The 22,859-nt window shown below is 58.4% G+C and overlaps 1 protein-coding gene across 1 annotated transcript in view; it reads left to right on the top strand.

Moving 5' to 3' along the window:
• Positions 1–4,213: 4,213 nt before the first annotated feature.
• The window catches only part of C2CD2 (C2 calcium dependent domain containing 2), a 34,079-nt gene continuing 15,433 nt past the window's right edge, over positions 4,214–22,859 (top strand). The window contains 4 exon segments of the mRNA XM_056119222.1: positions 4,214–4,658; positions 12,318–12,416; positions 18,657–18,773; positions 20,666–20,767. Coding sequence (XP_055975197.1) covers positions 4,386–4,658; positions 12,318–12,416; positions 18,657–18,773; positions 20,666–20,767 — 591 coding nt within the window. The 5' untranslated portion in view covers positions 4,214–4,385.

Raw genomic sequence — 22,859 nt, 5'->3', positions numbered from 1 at the left:
TTTCATCCTTGGCTTCGCGTGTGCTCCCCAATCCCTGCCAGGAGTGAGCCCTGAGCACAGAGCCAGGAGTGAGCCCTGAGCACAGAGTCAGGAGTGAGCCCTGAGCACAGAACTGGGAGTGAGCCCCGAGCACAGAGCCAGGAGTGAGCCCTGAGCACGGAGTCAGGAGTGAGCCCTGAGCACAGAGCCAGGAGTGAGCCCCAAGTACAGAACTGGGAGTGAGCCCCGAGCGCAGAGCTGGGAGTGAGCCCCGAGCACAGAGCCGGGAGTCATCCCTTAGCACAGAACCAGGAGTGAGCCCTGAGCACAGAGCCGGGAGTGAGCCCCAAGGGCAGAGCTGGGAGTCAGTCCTGAGCACAGAATCGGGATTGAGCCCTGAGCACAGAGTCGAGAGTCAGCTCTGAGCACTGAGCCAGGAGTGAGTCCTGAGCACAGAGCCAGGAGCAAGCCCTGAGCTTACTAGGTGTGGGCCCAAAAACCAACCCCAAATCCCCAATCTTAGGTCAAGTGTTTTAAACCCCTACTGCTTGACCCAGAGGTTCTGAATCATTTCTGCCCTGGGTATTTGTGACTCTGTGTTTGGCCCTGGAACACAGTGACACGGGGTGTATTGATTAGGCCCTAAATGTAGAATGTCATGCCCGGACTTCCAGGGCCAGGCTGGGGAAGCTGTCAGCTGACTTCCTGTCTGGAAGCTGGGTGGGGAGGCACGCAGACTTCCAGCGGGCAGGTGGAGGAGATGCAGCTGGAAACTCGCGTCCACACAGGAGTGAAAAGGGCTGAGGAAACCTTCTCTAAATCAAAAAGGGAACAAAGGCACCTTTGTGCTCGACCCCTCACTGCCAGTTAGTTCCTGGAGAACGTTTCTCCTCGGAGGAACTTGGAAAAGAGTTTCGTTTGATTCCTCCCTGTGCTGTGGGACCCACCTGGTCCAAGGTTCACAGCCATGCCCTCTGGAATATTCCATGCAGGTGGCTGCCTCTGGTGGGCCCTAGGACGCACTGGCTGGCCCCTGGGGAAATTTGGTGGACACCGTGTATGGACAAAATGCTGGTCTTGGGGCTGGAGTGATAGCACAGCGGGGGGGGGAGAGGGGCATTTGCCTTGCATGCGGCTGACCTGGGTTCAATTCCCAGCATCCCATATGGTCCCCTGAGCACCACCAGGAGTAATTCTTGAGTGCAGAGCCAGGAGGAACCCCTGAACATTGCTGGGTGTGACCCAAAAAGAATAAAAAGGGCCGGAGTGATAGTACAGTGGGTAGGGCGTTTGCCTTGCGCGTGACCCACCAGAGTTCAATCCACGGCATCCCATATGGTCCCCCCAAGCACTGCCAGGAGTAATTCCTGAGCGCAGAGCCAGGAGTAACCCCTGAGCATCACTGGGTGTGACCCAAAAAGGAAAAATAACCTAAATAAATAAATAAATAAAAATTTAAAAGTGGTCTTTCCGTTTGCTGGGTGTCCTATGCCTGCCACATGTTTGATGAACAGGACCACGTGAGGGTCACAGAGTCAAGGCGATTGTGGGTTTTTTCTTCACGGTGCCCCTAGGCCACAGCTCAGCCCATGCCTTGCTCGGCCTGCAAGCCTGGGCTGTAGCTTTTTGCCCCTCCACGGGCTTCTTTCTCGGGCGTAATTCAATATCCCTGTGTTTACATGTCTGTGTTCAGTTTGTGACACGTCTCTAAGGGACCCTGTGGGGACAGCAGGCCTGGGGGCCCCGCCCCATCCCACAGGAGGGAGACTGGTTCTACCAGTCCCACGGGGACCAGAGAGGGGTGTCCCGGGTCCCCAGCAGGCCGAGCCTGGCACATGCTCACACGTGCCTCCTTCGCGCCCCGGGTATGTGGTTTGCCCAGTCCGTCTGGCATCGATCTGGCTCTGGGTCAGAGGATAATGACCTGTTTCCTCCAGAGAACAGATGCCAGAGACAAGGGGTGACACCCCAGCTTTACAGGGGCGCAAGCTGGAGGAGAGCAGAAACCCACCCCAGGCATCGTCTCCACTTTGGAAATACCCCTAAGGCTTGTCCTCCTGCCCCCCGCTCCCTGGGGCCCCCAGACCTCACCTCCCCGCCAGCTTCCTGCTCCACCTGGCTCGGCTCCAAATGCTTTCCTCCTTCTCAGAACAAACCAGGGCCCTGGAGTATGACCCCCTTACACCTCCTGCTGTCCCTGGCCCTCACCTCCTGGCCCCCAGCAGGAAGGACTGTCGTGGTGAGGCCCGTTTCCTGTCTCACTCAGCTCCTCCCTCTGTACGACCCTCAAGAGCCCCGATCTGTCACCTTCCAGCTGGCCACTGCTGTCCTCCTCTCTTCCGGCCCCCAGGACTGGGAAATTCCACTTTCTCACGTGACCTGGGAGCTGCCCCCTGGTCCCTGGGTTTCTGTGACTCGGGCAGGTACTCTCGGGCAGTGCCTGCCTTACACTCTCTCACACCCTCGAACCTCGAACCTGGGGGCTGCTGTGCGTACCTCAGACACCCTCCCACCCACCTCACTCTGTCTTAGGAGCAGCCGTCTCCCCGGAGGGGTCCAGGGCATCGCATCGCATAACAGGTGTCCTCATGGGGCCAGAGGGATGGGATGTTGGGGACGGCACTCACCTTGCATGCAGCCAACCCAGGTTTGATCCCCAGCCTCCCTTATGGCCCCCTGAGCACTGTCAGGAGTGATTCCTGTGTGCAGAGCCAGGCGGAAGTCCTGAGCATCATAGAGTGTGGCTCAAAAACAAACAAACAAAAAAAATAGCTGTCGGCAGAGAAACACATCTGGCCTGTGGGCCAGGGCCAGACTCTAATCTCCATCTCCCATCTGCCCAGCCTCCCAGTCAGCAGGTTCGAGGCTTCTCTTCCCCAGCCCCACAGCAGGGAGGGGTGGGAGGAAGTAGGGCAGACCCCCGCCACCTGTAGCCAGTGCTCCCCTGACACCCCTGCAGACCCACAGAACTCATGAGTGAGCGGAGCGGGAGAGCTGAGCCCTAGACCCTCCAGCCACCATGGACATGTGAGGCTTGGGGTTCAGAGTGTGCCCAGGCGGAGGGGCAGGGGCAGCACACGGACAGACAGATGTGTGCATATGCACTCAACACATACATACCACACATGTATACACACCCCCCACCCTGATCCACACAGACACATACATATTCACACACCACACAGACACCCCCATGTACACACACCACCACACAACCCATCCACACATATACACCACACGTATAAACAGACACGTACATGTACACACCCATACATAGGCACACTCCACACATACAGACACACACAACCCATCTACACATATACATACCACACTTGTATACACTATACACACCCCATGGAAACACACAGATACACACCGCAAATATATATGCACACTCTTACACCACACATGTGCACACACACAGTACACATGCACATACACACAGGCACACATATACATGGATATGCATGTACACATGTATGCATGTACACAACCACACATGCATAGATGTACATGTATACATTCACACATACATATGGGTACACATGCATACACATACACACGCACACCAGGGCTCACATATAGCAGCCACAGTAAGAGTTGTTTAGTGACCCCTCCCACTCACACACACTGGTGAGCTGGGCAATGGGGTAGGCTCTGGGTACTCGGGGGCTTCTCGGGACTTTCCAGGGAGTGAAATCCAGACAGGCCGGCTGTCCGGCAGGCAGCAAACTGAGACACCCTTCAGGGACACAGCTCGGGTCCGTGTGTGCACGCCACCTCGCACCCGTAGCCACACACACGGAGCCTGCGCAGACCCTTGCACACGCCCTGCACGCGCGCGCACGCACACACCCACACAGGTGTGCACATATGCAGGCGGGCTCCCCCTACACCCAAACGCGCAGCCGAGTCCGCCAGCCTCACACAAGCCCTGAAGCCCTGGGGTCGGGGTGACTAACTGGAAAGTCCCGCGAGCGCGCGTCGCGTCGCCACGCCTTAGGGCCTGTCCGCGGAGCCGGAGCCGCCGGGCCGCGCGCGCACGTGGCGGGGCCGCAGGCGAAGGGGTGGCGGGGCCTTTAAGGGGCGTGGCCGGAGCGCGCGGTCCCGCCCTCTCCCCGCCCCCCGCGCTCCCAGGCCCCGCCCCGCCCCGCCCGCCCCGCGCGGCGCCGGCCTCCTCTGGCCACTGCGGGGCCGCGGGCGGGACGCCCCGGGGCGGCGCGCGGAGGAGGAAACGCGGCGGGGCCGTGGCCCCGGCCCTGCTCAGACGCCCGAGTCGGCCGCGCCGCGCGCCGCGTCCGCAGTGGCCAGGTGTGCGGGTGGCGGGCGGTGCCGGCCACCCCCGCGCCCCCCGCCAGCCCATGTCCTGAGCACGCCCGGCGGGCCGCGGGCTATGCGCCGGCACCATGTCCCTTCTGGGCGCGTGGCTTGTGGAGGTGCAGTGGCCGCTCCTGGTGTCGCTCTTCGTGGTGGCGCTGGGCACCGTGGGCCTGTACCTGGCGCAGTGGGCGCTGGCCAGGGAGCCACGGCCGGCCCCGCGGCTCACGGCTGAGCGCGCAGAGGGGCCGCGCCCCGAGCCCGACGCGCTGCTCGCCTGGATCCTGACGCTGGACAGCTGGCGCAGGCAGTGGCAGGCGGCCTGGGTGAGCGCCCTGAACCAGGAGGCCCGGAGGAAAGGGGTGAGTGCGGGGTGCTGCGGGCCGGGCTGGGCGCGGGCTGAACCCTCCCCGCACGTGAACCGCCCTTGGCAGTTAGTTGCAGGAAGGTCCGGCTCCTGGGTGGGACCCGACTTTGTGGTAGTTTAGTTCCCCAGGCGCGGGGGTGGCCGGGCTTCCATCCCAGGGACTTGTCAGAGGCACTTGGACCCGCCCTCTCTGGAGCCCCAGTGGACCCAGGTCCCCAGTGGACAGAGCACTGTCTGCCTGCCTTGTGAGGCAACCCCAGCCCCTCTGGGTGCCTACTAGACCCCCAGTGCGCTTCCCTCAGCATCCCCAGAATCCCTGTGCCCTCCCCACGCGGGAGCTGTGGGATGTCAACATTCCTTCGGATGAGAAGACTGAGGCTGGTGGAGTTGAGTCACGCACTCTGGGTCGCTCAGCCTGTGGGTTGCAGAGAGTTGCGGAACTCAGCTGCACCCACTTGCCTGGACCCCCAAGCCCCTGGCCTCCTGGCCACAGGCAGGCTCTTCCCTCTGGCCAGTGACCCAGGTGCTGTCATTTCTCTCTGAAGACATCTCAGTGCGATCACAAGCTCCAGCAGCAACTGGTCCCACTCACCATCTTCTGCCCGGACCTCAGGCATTCACGGTCCTGTGAGTGTTGCCCATAGGACACCCTGTGCACCCTAGCTTTGGACCCATCAGCTTCCAAACTAACACACATCAAAGCCTCATGGACACAGTCCAGGGGATGGGCAGAAGCTCCTGTCCCAACGGCCCGTGCCAGGCCCTTCACATCACAGCCTCCATGTGGACGGGCAGGACAAGGGTCAGGTGCTTGCCTCACACCAGCTGGTCCTGCTCTCATCCCTGGCACCACATATGGGTCACAGAGCCAGGGGTGACCCCTGAGCACAGAACCATGAGTAAGCCCTGAGTACTGCTGTGTTATGGCCAATCACTTGCGAGCCATTGGCATTCATGCCTCAACCCTGGCCTCCAGCTCCAGAGAGGAAACACAGGAGTTCAGGCATTTGCCTGGCACGAAGCTGACCCTCACTCGATACTTGCCACTGCATGATCCCCTTAAACGTTGTCTGGAGTAGCCCTCCCACCCCCCAAAAAGGAAAGGCTCTGTCCCCCGGGCATTCTGGTCTAAACTGTGGAAGGGGCCCCACCCCATCTCTGTGGGAGCCCCAAGTGTGTGGGAACCAGCCCAGCTGTGTTTTCTCATAAAGCTGCTGTATTGACCACCACTGTCCAGCACTGGGTACTGGCCTTGAGTCCAGAGCAGGCTGCCGGCAATGGGGCAGTCCTGCTCCGAGTGAGGGGAACCAGCAGTGGGTGCATGTCTGTGGGGTCTCCCCCTCTATCCCTGGACTCCCGCGTCCAACACTGCTCTGCACACATTGGGACGACTGACCTGGGCTCTGAGGCCCCAGCCCAGGCCGCTGGGGCTGGCTGCTGTGTCCCTGTCCCTGGTGGTACCAGCTGCAATATTGGATGCCCAGTGTGCTAGGGAGGAAGGAGGAGGTATCCCACCCTGCTATGGGCTCTGGCCGCTCAGGTGAAGCTGGGAATGCCACTGGAAGACCCAGGGGCTTCAGAGAAGTCCCTGGACACCCACCTGGGGCTCGGAGGGTTTTGCTCTGGGGCAGAAGGGACCTGGGGATTATTGGCATGTGTGGTTGGCCCTGTGCTGTGGGGATACAGGCATTTGCCCGGACCCCTGCTGGGATGTGCCTTCCCCACCCCTGCCAGGACACGCCTACTACGTCTAGTTCAGAGGTCTCAGCTGTACTCAGTGCAGTGTGGTGGCTAGTTCTGTGGACGCCACCAGTTGGGCTGCCCAGCTCGCCCTGGGCACATAAACTGGCCTGGGTCAGCTCCCAGCGGGAGGGTTTGCAGACAGATCGCATCTGGGGTTCCCGCTCTGCCCCTCTGCTTGCCCTGCCCGTGTCCCAGTGTGCCACTGACGATCTTCCCGTGATGGCCCCACAGCCTCCTCTGCCTCCCCTAGCTCGAAGCCTGCTAATCCCTGATTAGGGTTGATCCGCGCCCAGAGACCAGCGGCTTAGAGGCCCCCACCCCCGGTCCTGTTTCTCTCCACCTGGCTTGGGGGGGGTGAGTGGGGGTGACCACCTCTCCCTGGTCACAGGTTGGGGGGCTGGGTGCCCTGGGCGAGCTCACACATCGAGGCACCTGCAGTGCAGGGAGGGTGCTGCGCCCAGCCTCTTGCTTCAGGGCAGGAGGTCCCTGAACTCTTGCTGTGTGACCCCAGCCCTTGGGGGGGTGGCGGAAGCTCTGGCCCAGCTTAACCTTGACCTTGACCCCAGGTTGTCCCCACAGGAAGTGTATTTCACTTGGAGACCCAAATATTTCCTCTGGAAAGTGTGTGCTGTGGACAGGTTCCCCGTCATGGGTCCTGAGGACGGGCGTGCAGCCCCCACATCCTGAGCAGAGTGAGCGTGTGGACACTGGTCGTCATGCCCTGTGTCCTTTAGGATGAGGCAGGACAGGGACCTGGAGGGGTTGGGCTGTGTTACGCTCCCCCCAGCCCTGGAGGCATTTCGTGCCCCCACAGCTGAGAGTCACCGTGAGAAGCCACAAGGCACACGTCCGCCCCTAAGCCCCCCACCACAGTCCCCTCCCCCTCTCGTCCTAGTCCCTGAGAGCCCGGAACTGGCCTGGTCACTGATCTAGCTGCTTAAGCCGGGGAACGGTCGCCTGTTCTAGCCAGTTGGGCTCAGGTTCCTGCTTTGTTCCCTGGTGTTCACACTAACATCGGCAGCCTGGTGATGGTCCCCGCCCCACAGAGCCGCCCGGGAGGTTCTGGGGTCACTGTCCCACTGTCTCTCCAGCCCTGGAGCCAGCCGGCTTGTCCACCGACCACCCCCACTCCTGGGCTGGACAGTGCCCTCCAACAGGCTGGCACTGTATGGATTCTGCGTGGCTCGGGGGCTGAGCTTGTCAGGAAGCTGGCCACCCAGACTGGCAGTGCCCACCCTTGGGGATGGCCAGGGCCATTGGTGTCTGTTGTCTGGGGCCCGGGGTTTCCTGCGGACCAGTGTCCTCAGTCGCATGACCAAGACAGGGCTCATGTGTGGTCTGGGGAGAAAAAAAGCAGAGATGCTGTTTTCTGGGAGCGGAGAAGCTGTTATTAATAGTGCTGTGACGCGCAGGACAAACCGCGGCACGCTCTGGGCTGCCCGTGGACTCGCCAGAGCCTCAGCACCCTGGCCCAGGCGGTGGCCACAGTCACAGGCAGCTGGCGGGAATGGGGCGGCAGCCCTGGGCCAGGCCCTGGATCTGTCCCGCACAGAGACCCGGCATCTTCTCTCGCTCAGACTCCAGGTTCCTTCCTGGGCTGGGCCTTCTCAGCTGTCTCCGCTCCAACCTAACCTTTCTCCTTATTCCACATCTGGAAACTTCGCAGGCTTAGCTCATGGGTCCCTGGCCCTCCCCCCGCAAAGACGCTGTCCTCACCCGCCCCTCCGTCAGCCCCACCCAAGCCGGCTCTCCCTCGTTCCTGCATCTACTCGGGGCTTCATTCATGCGCCCCTCTGCCCCCCACCATCATGAGCTGGCCCAAGCCCCGGTGTCTGCAGAAGGCCGGCCCCTGGGGCCAGGACAGCTCTGTCGCCAGAGGGGAAGACACCGCAGCGATGTCCATTGTGCTGCCCAGACCCAGGCCTTCCCCACTTGGGAACCTGCCAAACTCGAGCAGAACAAGCTGTGGAACATGCCTTGTTTTGGCCTCGTCACGAAGCAACAGCGTTAAAGAGAATGCTGATGACTGCACATTGTCACTCTGCCGCCCAGAACAAATGCAGTGGTGTCTCAGCCGCCTCCCTCAAGACTGGAACGCTGGGGGGGGGGGGGGGGGATGTGGAAGGAAGAGTGGGTGTAGTGTTAAGGTCAACTCAGATGCAGCCAAAGCTAACTTCCACTCCCGCCCGCGGGGAAGGGGCTGGGAAGGGCTGGGACTGTGGGCGGCCAGGCAGCTTGGCTGGCTGGAGGTCACATTCCAGCTGTGCCTTACTAGCTGTGTGACCTGGGGCCAGGTCTGACCTCTCTGTGCTTTATCTGTAGAAGGGAATAAATAACTCAGAGTTCAACCGGGAGAACAGAATCCACCGGGAGTGAGATAAGCTTTTAGCAAACCCTCTGTCAAAGCCAGGCTTTCCCTCTGAGGAAGTGCCCTTCATGGTTTTTATTTATTGCCAGTTTCAGAATTACAACAACAACAAAAAAGTTGTAAAATAATTGTACAAATAATTGCAAGTTTCTCCCCTTATATTCTGTACCTAACCTTACTTAACCAAAGCTCTGGGATCATAACCATGGAATTAGTATCATTATAATGTTACTATAGTTTTTTTATGAGAGCATTATTAACATTGTCACAATATAATACATTAGCATAGATTAAAAATTTTTCTGTAATTTATGTTCCCTATGGTAACTATTATAATAGCACAGAAAATTAGCAGTTTGCTGTGATTCCTAATACAGCTATAGTAACATTGTCACAGTAGAGGAAGTTAATAGATACATTGTTATTGTAATACAGAGTAGGAAATAATAGTAACACTGACAATAGGGGAAATTAACCTAGTGCTAGTATAATTCATAGTTGAGTGACATTAACACTAGCAACAGGGAAGCTGGAATAGACATTGTCACTCATTCACCTGGAGTGATTGCAGAAGCTCTAGGAGATTTCAGAGATGCAGTACTATCTTGCATACTAGAGCAGAAGGACATTGTAACAGCATCAGAAGTTCTTGCAGATACAATTTTACTATAATTCAAGCACCATTATTAACACTTAACAGCATAGGAAATTATAGCCTGCATGGCTGTGAATCAGGATGGAGCAGTGTAAACATTGTAACAATGCAGAATGCCATATGGATACAGTGTTAGTGTCGCCTGTGGTGAGTAATGCTAACATTGTCACAATGTAGCAGGTCAGGAGGGGCGCTGTTACTGTGATTCACCGGAATGCGCTGCTCTGGGCAACAGGCAGGAAATTGACATTGGCTGGAGTGTCTGACATTGGACCCGCAACTTCACAGGTTCCCACCCGCATCCTTTCATTGTTCCTGAGGCTAGCCAGGGGCTCACAGGCTCTGCACAGCCTCTCCCGCCATCAGGAAGTTTTCCTGTCTTGCCTAGTTCCTTATCACCTTGATAACACTGGAGTGCAGGGGGTTAGTTTGCCAAATGTCCCTCAGTTTGGTGTCATTGCACAGTTGGCTGAGGTCACCCATCATGGAGCCTGTGGGTGGCTGTGGCTCAGAGTCCATCTGCAGTGCTCCTGGATGCTCAGCTTGGCTTGCAGCCCTTGGTCGGTGTTTTCAGGGTCTCTCACTTATCTCACTGTGCTTACACAGAGCCACGGGGGATGCTTCGAAACCATTCATGTCTAACTTTGATTCACTGATTTTCACACCTCACTGATTTTTTTTTACATGTTTATCCAGTCTGCAACAGTTATTTCTGGGGTGTTTGCTTAAAAATGGTTTGTTTCCGATTGTCTGTTTACTTGGAGTTCTGCAAGAACTGTTGTTTCTCCCCCATCTGTTTATTTACAGCAATATGTAAATCACACACATGGGCTTGCACGTGTGTGCATGCATGAGTGCATGTCATAGAGACATGTTAGGCTTTATGTAACTCGTGCTGCTTACAGTTAGCAGCGTATCACTGGCAGCTGGGGTCTCATGGCTCCTGAACCCCTTCGGTACACGGCAATGGTTGGTGCTTGTACATGCTCTGACATAGGCAGGGGCACTCCCGCATTTCTTGTCTGTTTCTTCTCTCCCCATCTGCTTCTCGTGAGCAGACCATCCGTACATCTCGGTCTGCCCTGGTACACACTCCAGCTTCTCACCAGGCTCCCTGGGGCCCTGAGGAGAAGCACATCCAGGACCCAGTGTGGCTGACGCTCCATCGGGCTTTGCCTGAGTGTGTTTGGTCGAATCTACTTCCTGCCCCTTTCGACAGTTCTCACTCACGCTCTGTGTTGGGCCCCCTGGTTCGCATTTTGTGTGTTGTGGTTTGCGCCCTGGTGCCTCCCACGTCATGACTGAAGACCTCGCCCCTCTGTGCAGTGATGCAGCACCCTCCTTGGCCATGGACTCAGTTGCCCCAGCGGCTGGGAGTCCATCCTGGGGCACTTGTGTGGGTGGTGGCCTCTGAAGACCCTCGCGGCAGTGCTCCAGGCTGTCCCTACATGCCGGCTGTGCTCCCGGGAGTGCTGTCTTGCTTTTGTCTCACTCCAGGCTGACCCTGTCACTTCCCAGTTCTGGGGGTCGGACTCTGGCTATGTGGTCAGCTCACAGGTCCTCCAGAAACCCAGACAGCGCGTCAGAAAGGGTGTCTCAAGCGTGACTCGCTGGCGGCTTTCCTTTGAGGGACTCCTCCGGCCATGACATTGCATAGCAGAATCTCGTCAGAGTTCCACTCCACAGGGTACCGCCATGTCAGGGCATCGGGGTGTGGCACAGCCATGCATCTTTCGGCCCACACAGAGCAGGTATTGTGCTGGGCACTGGCCTAGCACCTGGGTCCCTTCCAGCCCATGGGCCGGTCTGCTGCCTGGCACCAGGCTCTGTGCTATCTCATCCCCTCTGCCAAGGCACCAAGCAAAGTCCTGGTGAAGCCAGCCTCTCACATGAGTGCTGGCTGTGGCTCTGATGGACGCCCTCATCTTTCCAGTGGAGCTCATGCGTTCACACCCTGACGACGTTGGGGAGGGGGTGAGGTCGATGTTGCTGAAACGGGGTGAGGTCAGCAATGACCCCGCCAAAGCTTGCCTGGTGCCTTGGAGACTTCATCATCAGGAATTCCTAAGAACCGGCCTCTCGCTGACCTCACAGCTCGCTTCCTGGGAAGAGTCCTCAGCCTGGCTCCTTCCCGCTCGGGGCCCTTGGAGCAGCCTACCTAGGGCGGGCTCTGAAGTCTCAGCACTGTGGGGAGGGGGGGGGGGATGAGGGGCTGCAGATGTGTGTTCCCGGACCACCCTGCAGAGTGCCCCTGACCATGATGGGCTGCACCTGAGATTTGATTGCGTGTCTTGCACATGGACCCAACCAGACATGAGTTGACTTGGCTGCAAGGAGATTGTGGTTGTTGATTATCAGGGAGGTTTGCAGAGTTGGAGGCGGAGGAGAACCCAGAAGTTTGAGGGTGGCGGGGGCAGTAGCCAGTTTCTCCAGAGAGCCCAAAGCAGGAGTCCTGACTTGTGTTTTTGGGCACAGCCACCGAGCTGCCCTCTGTCCCCCGCCCCCACTGCACACACACACACACACACACACACACACACACACACACACACACACAGCCACACAGCCTCATATTCCTAGGAGAGGAAGGTAGGTCCTAGACCATGTCACGGTGGAGGCTGAGGAGGCGACAAGGGGACACGCTGTGTGGGAACTGGGGGGGCCATGGACTAGCCGGCCCTGCAGCTCTCCAGCAACTGGCCCCCCGCACACCAGGACCCCACTCTGTGCCTGGTTGGGTTCCCGGCCCCCTGCTCCCCTGCTCCTCCACCCCCTGAGCTGGGCCATTGCCCCATGTACGCTCGGGGAATACTGGGCTTCTAAGATAGGAAGTGGCAGGCCAGCAGTCGTGTTGTATGACCTAACCCCTGACACCTCCTCCTTTCCAGGGCCCCCTGGATCTCACCTTCCAGGAGGACTCCCAGAAGCAGCTGTTGGAGCTGGCAGTACAGCGAGTTGCCAGCACGACCAGGTCGGCACAGGAGAAGGTGAGTTGGGCTAGGTGGGGACACTATGTGAGAGCTGATGTACAGGCACGGACACACATGTCCCCTGGGCTCGGGGGAAGGACCTGGAGCAGCACAGCCAGCATGCCTTGTGGATGAGGGCACAGGGCTGAGGGGAGGAGCACTCCCAGAGGACTCCCAGAGCACTCCCCAGAACACTCCTTTGGAGCACTCCCCGGAGCACTCCCTGGAGCACTTCCAGAGGACTCTCAGAGCACTCCTGGAGCACCTCCCAGAGGACTCCCCAGAATACTCCTTTGGAGCACTCCCTGGAGCACTCCCAGAGCACTCCCCAGAACACTCCTTTGGAGCACTCCCTGAAGCACTCCTGGAGTGCTCCCCAGAGGACTCCCTGGAGTACTCCCTGGACCACTTTCCAGAGGACTCCCCAGAACACCCCCAGAGCACTGCCTGGAGCACTCCCAGCCCTCAGTGCAGGACAGCCTTCCTGCCTGTCCACATGATCCAGTCCTATCTGAACTGATGGCTGGTGATATCAGGGCCGGGTGCTAGGCCTGGGGGCTGGAGAGTGACTGCAAGCTCAGGGTTTCCTTGCGGCTGAAGAGAAGTCTCATGGAGGCCATGGAAATGGGGCTCACATGGTTGGATTTGGCGAGGGATTAGGCCCCAGGGAGCACAGGCTCAGGAGTCCTGTAGCCCTGCGCCACCCCAGCCCTGGGGGGTGGTCTCTGCTCCACCTCCAGCTCTGCATCATTGCACTCTGGGGTCACCCAAAGGTGTGGCCCGAGGGACATGGCCCTGTGGTCAAGCATGTGCAAGCGTGTGTGCATGTGAGTATGTGTACGTGAGTGTGAATGTCTGTGCATGTGCGTATGTACGTGAGTGCATGTAACTATGTAAATATGCACGTGTGCATGCACACGTGGATATATACGTCAGTGCACATGTATAAGTGCATGTATACAAGCAGGCATATTTGTGTTTGTAAATGTAGGTGTGTACATATGTGTACGTGTGTGCCGTGTACATGAGTGTGCTTGCATGTCCATGTATGTGTGCACGAGTAGATGTGTCTGCCTTCCGGCCCACACCAAGGCTACAGGTCCCCTCAGGAGGATCTGTGTTCCCCAAGCCTGTGTCTTCTGCTGCTCGAACCCGCCTCCATGCTATCCTCCTTCCCCCTGCCCTGGGGAGTTTGCTCCCACACATGTGCCCATGAAGGGGCTGGCCTGGGTGTCAGCCCTGCCAGGCAGCTCTTCTTTGCGCAGGCAAGCCCTGGAGGGGGGGGTAGAGGGGGGAGCCCCGGTGGCTGCGCTCGCCCTCACTGAGCCGAGGAAGGTGCCTTCACTCAGGTCCCTGCGTGAGTTTGGACGCAGCATTGGTCTGGAATGTTTGTGTCCTCGGCATGAGCTGGAGGGGTCCCAGAAATGCGGGTGCTGCTGTTCTGGGGGTCACTCGCCGCTAGTGAGGCCCCAGAGGTTCTGGGGAAGCAGGAGAGAGGGGGAAGGAAGTGGCGCCGGCCGGAGGGGACATGGGCTTCCTAGAGGGCAGCACCCAGAGCCCACATCTCAAGTGGACACGGGGTCATCCCAGGATGGGGGGCACCCACTTGCCTTTGCAGAGTCGGACTCAACCTGCCTCTCAAACAGTCCCGGACCTAGTGCAGCTGAGCGTCTCGCGAGGGTACTGTCGGGCTGAGCGTCTTGTGAGGATGCTGTCGGGTGGAGCATCTCAAGAGAGTGCCGTTGGGCTGAGCGTCTCATGAGGGTGCTGTTGGACTGAGCGTCTCTCGAGAATGTCGTAGGGCAGAGCATCTCGCAAGAGTGCTGTCGGGCTGAGCGTCTGGCGAGGGTGCTGTCAGGGACCAGCTTACGTGGCCCCTGTGGCCTCTCCCCGGCCTTCTGTCCCTCAGGAGCTTCTCAGGAGGGCCCAATGTCTCTGGCCTGTGCCAGCACCTGCTAGAGCCTGTGCCCTTGAAGGGGCCCCGCGTACTGCTTTCTGGTGACTTCCGGCTGCCAGCAGGGGCGTCTTTAGTCCCAGCTCGGGACTTCCTCCATCCTGAGCACTCCACCATCCCCTCCTGGATGATGCATCACACTGATGCCATCCCCACCGCAGGCAGTGGCCAGGGGAGCCAGGAGGGTGGCCAGGGTCTGTGCATGAACCACAAGAAGACGCTCCGGCAGCGTTGGACTGGAGCTGTCCCTAGTGACCAGCTGTTTCCAGGGAGCTCCTCACTCCTCTCTTGCCCATTGTGCAGAGGGGGGAAACTGAGGCAGAGCGGCCAGCCACTTAGCCAAGGCCTCTGGCGAGAGCTCTTAGCTGCAGAGGCTGTGACGGAACCCGCTTTGGCTCCTGGCAACCAGCCCCCATTGCTGCGCACGGGTGCGGGTAGTCAGTGTCACTGTGGGAGCGAGAAGGGTCTGGTGTTCTTGGGGTTAATGCTGAGGGCTGCCTGGAGGAGGTGCCACCATAGAGTCTCTCCAAGGGAAGCTAGAGCTCTGTGCCTATGTGATGGGCGGGCTGGTCTCCACAGAGGAAACATTCATATAAAAGTAGCAGTTGATGAAAACTGCCGGTGCCAGAGTGTTGGTTCTGGGAAGGCCAGAACCCCGAGTGTCCATGACACCCAAGGAGCCACACGCCGGGCGCCCGCACGCAGCAGGGGAGGGTGCTCGAGTGCGGATGGCATGGGGAGGGCTGTGTCGTCCGACTCAGGGGACTTCTGGGGGCTCGTCCTGTTCTCTGCAGCCCCCGGCAGCGCTGCGTAGGTACAGGCAAAGGCTGTGAGGCTGCGAGTCTGCACAGCCCCAGTTTGTCCCGGGCAGAAACTGGGGGATTGTTTGTTTTTCTTTTCCTTTTGGTTTTTAGGCCGCACCCTGTGGTGCTTAGGGCTTCCTCCTCTGCACTCAGGGATTACTCCTGGTGGGCTTGGGGTACAGTACGGGGTGCTGAGGATGAAGCCAGGTTGGCCACTGGCAAGGCAAACACCTTCCCCCACTGCACTATCACTCAGATCCCCTTTTGGGCCCCCTAATTTTTTTTTTTAAACCTTGGCATGGCTTGCAATTCCAAGCACCGCACAGACCTGATGTTTCTGTAGAAAATGTACCAGGCTGTGGAGTTGTTTGGCACCATGTCTTTCCGAGCACAGGCCATGCCCGGGACTGGCATTTGCTTACTTTTTTCTCCACTATATTTTGCGATGCCAGGAATGAAACCCGGGGCCTGGCACAGGGCTCGGTGAGTGCTCGGACACCAAGTGCCTCCCTGGCCTCTGGTCATTCACCACAACAAGGCAGCCCCCGCGACGGACATTCTTTTTTTTTTTTTCTTTTTGGGTCACACCTGGCTATGCTCAGGGGTTACTCTTGGCTCTGCACTCAGGAATTACTCCTGGCGGTGCTCAGGGACCACATGGGATGCCGGGAATCAAACCCGGGTCGGCCGCGTGCAAGGCAGAAATGCCCTACCCACTGTGCTATCACTCCAGCCCCATGATAGACATTCTTGGCTGTGGACAGTGCTCCCGGATGTGTTGTTTTCCGTGGACTCTGCCCCGGAGTCGACTCGTGTTTGATGTAGGATCTGCACATCCCGGAGAACGTTTGTGGGTGACACCAGCCTGGACTTATCAAAGGGGAGCACTGAGGGGGGAGGGAGGGTCTCCTCGACCTCAGCTTAGGGCTGTGTGACTTCATAACTGAAATACAGACTGCGTGTTAACACACAGCCCCGTGGACACACTGTCCAGGCTGGGCCCCGGGGCCTTGGGGGACATGGGGATGAAATTTGTGGCCATTCTCAGAGTGGGGGAGGAACTGGAGCCCTGGCAGCCCCAGGTGACTTGGATCAAGGTGCGTGGATGGAGCTTACTGAAGGTTTACTGCCGAGGACTCTGGGTGGGCCGCTCCAGTGAAACCTGGGGTAGCCAGGCTTCACATTTGGGGGCTCCGAGTCTCGATCCAAGTTTCCAGGTCAGACCTATGTCTGTGAGTCCCCGGCCGAGCCTGAGGCGGGAGATGGAGAGAATGCTAGCAAAGAGAGAGGATGCAAGAGCAGAGGGGAGAATGCATGAGCAGAGAGGTGGGGGGTTCGATCTCCCCTGAGTGCAGGAAAGACACAAATGGATCAAGGGTCAAATCCGGGGCTGGAGAGATAGGATGGCATCGAGGCGCAGCCTGGCGGGAAGCTGAGCCTGGCTTGATCCCAGCCAGCTCGTTCCTCAGGCACCGCCAGGACTCAGCAAGCACAGAGCCGGCAACAACCCTGAGCACTGCTGGCTGTGGCCCCCAAACCAAACAGATACGGTTGGTGGGATGGAGAGAAAATGCAGCAGCTAGGACACTTGCTTACATGCAGCCAACCTGGGTTCAGTCCCCAGATTCCTGCATGGTCACCGAGCACTACCTCTGGGGTCCCACTGTCCCCAGGCTTGACAGCTCTGCGCGTCCTGCTTGCTTCCTCGTTGACTGGCTGCTGACTGGCCGCCGACCCCCAGCCAGGATCACTGCTTCCTGGGAGTGAGGTCGTGAGAGCCTCAGGCCCAGCTGGATGCAAAGGGTCCGGCGGTTTCTTGCTTGGATTCAGGCACAAGGAACCCATCCATATTGTCAAATTCCAGTTCACTTCCTGTAGAAGGTTCCAGAGAACTAAAAAAAGCAAAGAGGTCAGACTCAGAGCTCTTTGTTTGTTTTTGTTTTGTTTTGTTTGGGGGGGCCACACCCGGCGGTGCTCAGGCCTCACTCCCGGCTCTGTGCTCAAGATCCCTCCTGGTGGGGCTCGGGGGACCATGTGGGTGCCGGGATCGAACCCAGGCGAGCTGGTGCCAGGCCAGGCCCTCCCCGCCGCTCCGTCTGGCCTCACGCTGCAGAGCCCGGCCCGGGGACGGTTTCCTGCCCTGTCGTGCTGTCTCAGAGCCAAGCTCCTCCTCCAGCACCCAAAACGCTCCTCCAAAAGGGACTGTTTACAGAGCATTTATTTTTAAAACAAGTCAACGGCATTTCTCAGGCAAACATTTTTATGTTCCGACCTTTTGTGACCCCTGGCACTGCGGTGGCAGGGGCGGGCCGAGAGAGGCCACACCTTCGCCTTCTCCAGCCTCTGACTATGCTCCAACCTCTGCCAAGCTCAGTGCTCAGGGTAACTCCTGCCTCTGTGCTCAGGGGTCCCTCCGGGTAGTGCCGGGGGACGTGATGGGGTCCAGTGCATGCCGGCCATCTCTGCCCCCCCCCCACGCCCCCGCACTGTGCTTGTTTGGCCTTGTGGGGGCCTCAGTGGAGCATGTTTCAGGGTTTGCTGATTTTTGTGATTTTGTTTGTTTCCTGGGTGTTGTTATGTGATCAAGCTAGCCACTCCAAGGTGTGGTGTGTGCTGGGGGCTCACACATCAGTCGTGTGCTCACAACGGCTGCACTTGCCCAGGGGCCGCACTTCTGCACACACAGCTGCATCTCTCCAGGGGTTATGTTCACGAAGGACCTCATCCCCTTAGGTGGTGCTTACACACCCTTGCTCTGGTGCTGTGCGTATGTGTGCATGTGTGTGTGTGTGCGTGCATGTGTATACGTGTCTGTGCGTGTGTGTATGTGTGCATGCGCATGCATGGGTGTGCCTGTAGGTGTGCCTGTGTGTGCACATGTGTGTGCATGTTTTTTGCATGTGTGCATGTGTGTGCTTGTGTGCCTGTGTGCACATGTGTGCGCACGTGCATGCGTGTGTGTACATGTGCTTGCCTACATGTGTGTGCATGTGCGCGTGTGTGTACGTGTGTGTGCACACATGTGTGTGTGTGCACATATGTGTGTGTATAAATCCTGTTCACCAGGCCATCAACAGCAGAGCTTCCAGTTTCACTCTGGTGCCCATGGGACACTGGAGATCGGACGTGCTCTTGGCCCTGGGCTGTCTCCAAGGCCCATGTGGGTGTCACCTTGTGACCCTGTAACATTTTATATGCTTGGAAAACCGTGAGATGTTAAGCATGCTCTGGTAGACGTACATTCTCATGTTCTGGCACGAGAACAGGGTGGGTCCCACCACCGGGTGAGTCTACAGCTCATTTTCTCCTGAAGGCTCTTTAGGGGACTGTAGGTATCTAGTCTGAGCCCTGAGACCTGGGGAAGCAGAAGGTTGAACTGCAGGGCTTCGAGCAGAGCAGCCCAGCCCACGTGTGCCTGGCTGTGGGGAGCACGGGCTGTGCCCCCAGGACTGGCCTGCGCCCACGCGTCCTCCCACAGCTGCCCCCTTCCGCCTCCTCCAGGTGCTGTCCTGCCTTGTGGTCGGGAAGACCCTTCAGTTTGCGGTCAGCGTGGCACCAGCCCCGCCGGACTCTGGGCCGCGGCTGTATAGTGTGCAGCTCTGCCCGCTCCATCTGAAGGTACGGGGCCCCAGGTGCCCGGGCACGGCCAGCGGAGGTGCTGGGTGGGCTGAGGGCTGCTCCTGAGTGTGGGTGGTCTCATCAAGGGTCTCCGGCATTGTCGCTGTGTATCTCAGGATGTGGAAAGAGGGAGCTGCTGTGGCAGATGCCCCCTACACACACACACACACACACACACACACACACACTCATACATGCAAGTGTGTCTCCACAGGCAGGGGAGTCTAACAGCAGGGGTCAGGGTCGGGCATGGACTTGGCGGGGATAGGCCCCTGGTCAGGCAGGGAGGGCACCAGCCTTAAATGAGGCTGACCTGGATTTGATCCTGGTACCATCTGATGCCCTGAGCCTGACCAACACTAGTCCCTGAGCACAGAGCCAGGAGTTAGCCTGAGCACCTCTGGTTATGACTGGCTGGGCGTGCGGGGGGAGAATCCCTGTTAGAGGTTCAGAAGCTTGACTTCGTTCTATCCGTGTATACGGGAAAATGTCTCAGTTACACGACTAGGTCACAACTGGGCTATGTGGTTGTTTCTGTACCAGGCAGAGTCTCACATATTCCGTGTACTGTACACACGTGTGCAGACCATGTCTGCACCAGGCAGAGTCTCATGTGCTCTGCGTGCTGTGCGCATGTGTGCAGACCATATTCACAAGGACAGCCACCACAGACATGTTCCTGAATCTCCTACGTGCCTGAATCTCAGCCCCCTGAGGACATTGTTAACAAACTGGGCTTCTGGGTCCCCTTCCAGGGGGGCGGGGGGTGCCCACGGTACAGCTGGCCTGGAAACAGCTCCTCTGTGTGTGACGTGTGGCTCCCTGTGGCTGTCAGGGGAGGGGACACGGGGGTCTCAGCTCAGGGAGGGGGCAATGCCTTGCTTCTTTGTAAATTCCTATGGATGAACCACACTTCCAGTGACTCTTCTGAGAGCTGCCCGCCCCTGTCATGTACTGCCAGGCCAAGGGGTGCCCCCACATCTGCAATTCTCTGCCTGATGCCAGGGCGAACCTGGGGGAGCCTTGGAGGGCCAGTCCCGGACTCACATGCCAAGCATGCTCCAGCCCTGAGCGCCTCCCCCCAGGCCCAGTACTCACTCTGTGAACACTGACCAGTGGCCAGGAGTGGCCGCCCAGCAGAGTGTCCATGCTGGCTGAGGGCTACACTGTTGGAGAACCCCCCCCCCCCCATTCTGGGCAACATTGCCCCATGCAGTTTCAGGACTGCTGTGCCCACAGCGGGGGCCTCCTCCTCGGGGAGCAGATACAACCCGTGGCCGTCCCGATCTGTGTCCAAGTCCAACCTGCACAGCCCACGAGGGCACAAGGGGTCTTCAATGCCCACTCAGTCCATGCGTGACCAGGCCTGACACCCAGGCCTGATCAGACCGCAGGGGCCTCCAGCACCCAGCACCCAGTCACACAGAGGGAGGTGCTGGGGGGTTGCGGCACCCATGAGGGTACAGGGGGAGGGCACGGGATGAGGGGGCCTCCTTTCCACTCAGAAAGAACACTGGGTGCTGAGTGGCTAATAAGTGAGCCCATACATACTAGCCACATGTGTGTACATGTATGCACACACGCATGCATATGAACATATACATGGACACATGCACACAGCTATGTGCCCATGTACACATTACATGTGCACACTTTTGCACAGTCACATACCTACATGTATGCATATACATGTACACGCATATTCATGGGCATGTGTACACACCCCACACACACTTATTTCTGCATATATGCACACACATGTGTACACATAGCCTGTGCGCCCACACACCTACCGACCCACACACATGCATGTGCGTGCACACCCCCTTCACATGTGTACACATGCCCGTCAGGGCTGGACTTCCTGCAGTAATGTTCGTTTCTTCAACCAGCTGGAGCTGCACCTGAAGGAGAAGCAGGAGGATATCGGGGTCCACTGGTCCTTTGTCTGCGCCCCAGAGCTGGCCATCAGCGTGCAGCCCGTGACCCTGGAGGTGAGTCATGAGTCTGGTGGTTCCTCCTTTCCTGGAGAAGGCATGCGGGGGGGCACCCGAGGCCGGCCCCTCTGGGCAGGTGTCTCCCAAGGTGATCTTCCTTTCTCATAGCCCAACTTGGCCCACAGGGCCTTTGTGGCCGGGGGGCCAGGGCCAGGGCAGGTTGTGTGGCACCATGGGTCTGTTCCCTGGAACATTCCAGATCCCTGACAGCCCTGCTCTGCCTCTCCGAGCCTGCTGCAGCCCACTGCACCCACACTGCTCGTCTAGCCACGGGGACTTCCCTCAGGAGGGCCACTTACTAACTGCCACGGGTCGCTTCAGGGCCAGAAAGACAGGCCAGCACAGTCAGTCGGGAACTCTCCTTGCACATGGCCAACCTGGGATCAGTCCCCTGAGCCCCGTCAGAACAGGCACAGAGCCAGGGGTCAGCACAGTGGGGAGGGCACCTGCCTGGGTTCTGGCCCACACCTCGCATGGTTCCTCTCCAAGCACTGCCCGGAGAGATGTCTGAGTGCAGAGCCCAGAGTGACCCCTGAGCACTCCTGGGTGAGGCCCCAAAATAAACAAACAAACAAAACTTACAAAAAAAAAAAAGTTAGCCTTGAGCACAGCTGGGTGTGGCCCCAAGCCAAACAAAAAGTCATCTCAGTTTTTTTTTTCTTTTTGGGTCACACCTGGCAAAGCGCAGGGGTTACTCCTGGTTCTGCACTCAGGAATTACCCCTGGCAGTGCTCAGGGGACCATATGGGATGCTGGGAATCGAACCCGGGTCGGCCGCGTGCAAGGCAAACTCCCTACCCACTGTGCTATCGCTCCAGCCCCAGCATCTCATTTTTCAAGGCCTCTTCGCACAGGTGATTTCACAGTGACTAAGTCTGAGTGAAGAGCCATTCCTCTAGCTTGGACACACACATGCACATGCACAAGTACACATTCACGCCCACACACGCGCTCACACACACACATCTATGCATACACATGAATGCACATATACACGCACTCACGCACATGCATGCTTACGCACACACACACACACACGCACACGCTGTGGGTTTTCTCTCACCTCTGGCTTGTCCAGCTGACAAACACTTAGCTGCATGTCCAGGCTGACCGCACTGTTGCGTGTCCAGCTGGTCCTGCTCATGGCTGTGTGACCGGGTCCCCACCCCCACCGACAGGCCACTGTTCAGGCAAAGTTCATGAACCATCGATTGGGCAGACCCAGGGCATGAGCAGCTGGTCCTGGTTCTGGGTTCAGGTAACCCAGATCGCAGGCTGGGGCCTGTGTCACATGACCATCCGGCTCCGGGGTCCAGCCCGTCCATGCAGAGTGTCAGGGCTGCTTCTGATCTGCTTCCAGCATCTGTCGGCTGTTCCTGGCCACCTGCATCCCTCACACGTCAGCTGCCGCTTCTGTTTCTGTCCCTCCCGGCGTCCTCCGCATGAGCCCCCTCGTGCCCTCCTCAAGCGTGCTCTGCATCCCTCCCCCCATGCCCCTTGCTGTCTCCCCTGAGAAGCAGTTCTGGGGATGCCTGTGGACCTATGACAGAGCTGGGGCCGCCCCGTCCCGGGCCCCAGGTGTCGAAGGTTGGAGGGGCCTGGCAGGGAGCAGCCCAGACCCAGCCTGCATCTCTTGAGGGGGGTAGCTCTGGTTTGGACAGACACACAGAACTGGGTGGCCCTTCTCCCTAACACATGTAAGTGGAACCGGGGGTCGGGTCCTGGGCCCTGCTTGCCAGGCAGGTGATTGGTTTAAATTACATTTTCTTATGAATTGTTTATTCGAGGGCCATCCCGACTGGGGCTCAGGGGCTGGACAGCCTGGCAGAGCCTCTGTGGTGCCAGGGACTGAACTGCGGTCGCCACGTACACGGCCAGTGCCTTAACCTCTGTGCCATCAGTGCCAAGACCAGATTTTACTGATGGGGTACTTGTTTTTTTATTGGGTTTTTTTTTTTTTTTTTGCTTTTTGGGTCACACCCGGCGATGCTCAGGGGTTACTTCTGGCTCTGCACTCAGGAATTATTCCTGACAGTGCTTGGGGGACCATATGGGATGCTGGGAATCGAACCCGGGTCAGTCACGTGCA

This window comes from Sorex fumeus, unplaced genomic scaffold (assembly GCF_029834395.1).
Source record: "Sorex fumeus unplaced genomic scaffold, SorFum_2.1 ptg000041l, whole genome shotgun sequence".
NCBI classification, from domain to species: domain Eukaryota; kingdom Metazoa; phylum Chordata; class Mammalia; order Eulipotyphla; family Soricidae; genus Sorex; species Sorex fumeus.
Note: the sequence above shows the minus strand (reverse complement) of the source record. Positions and strands in the feature narration are given on the sequence as shown.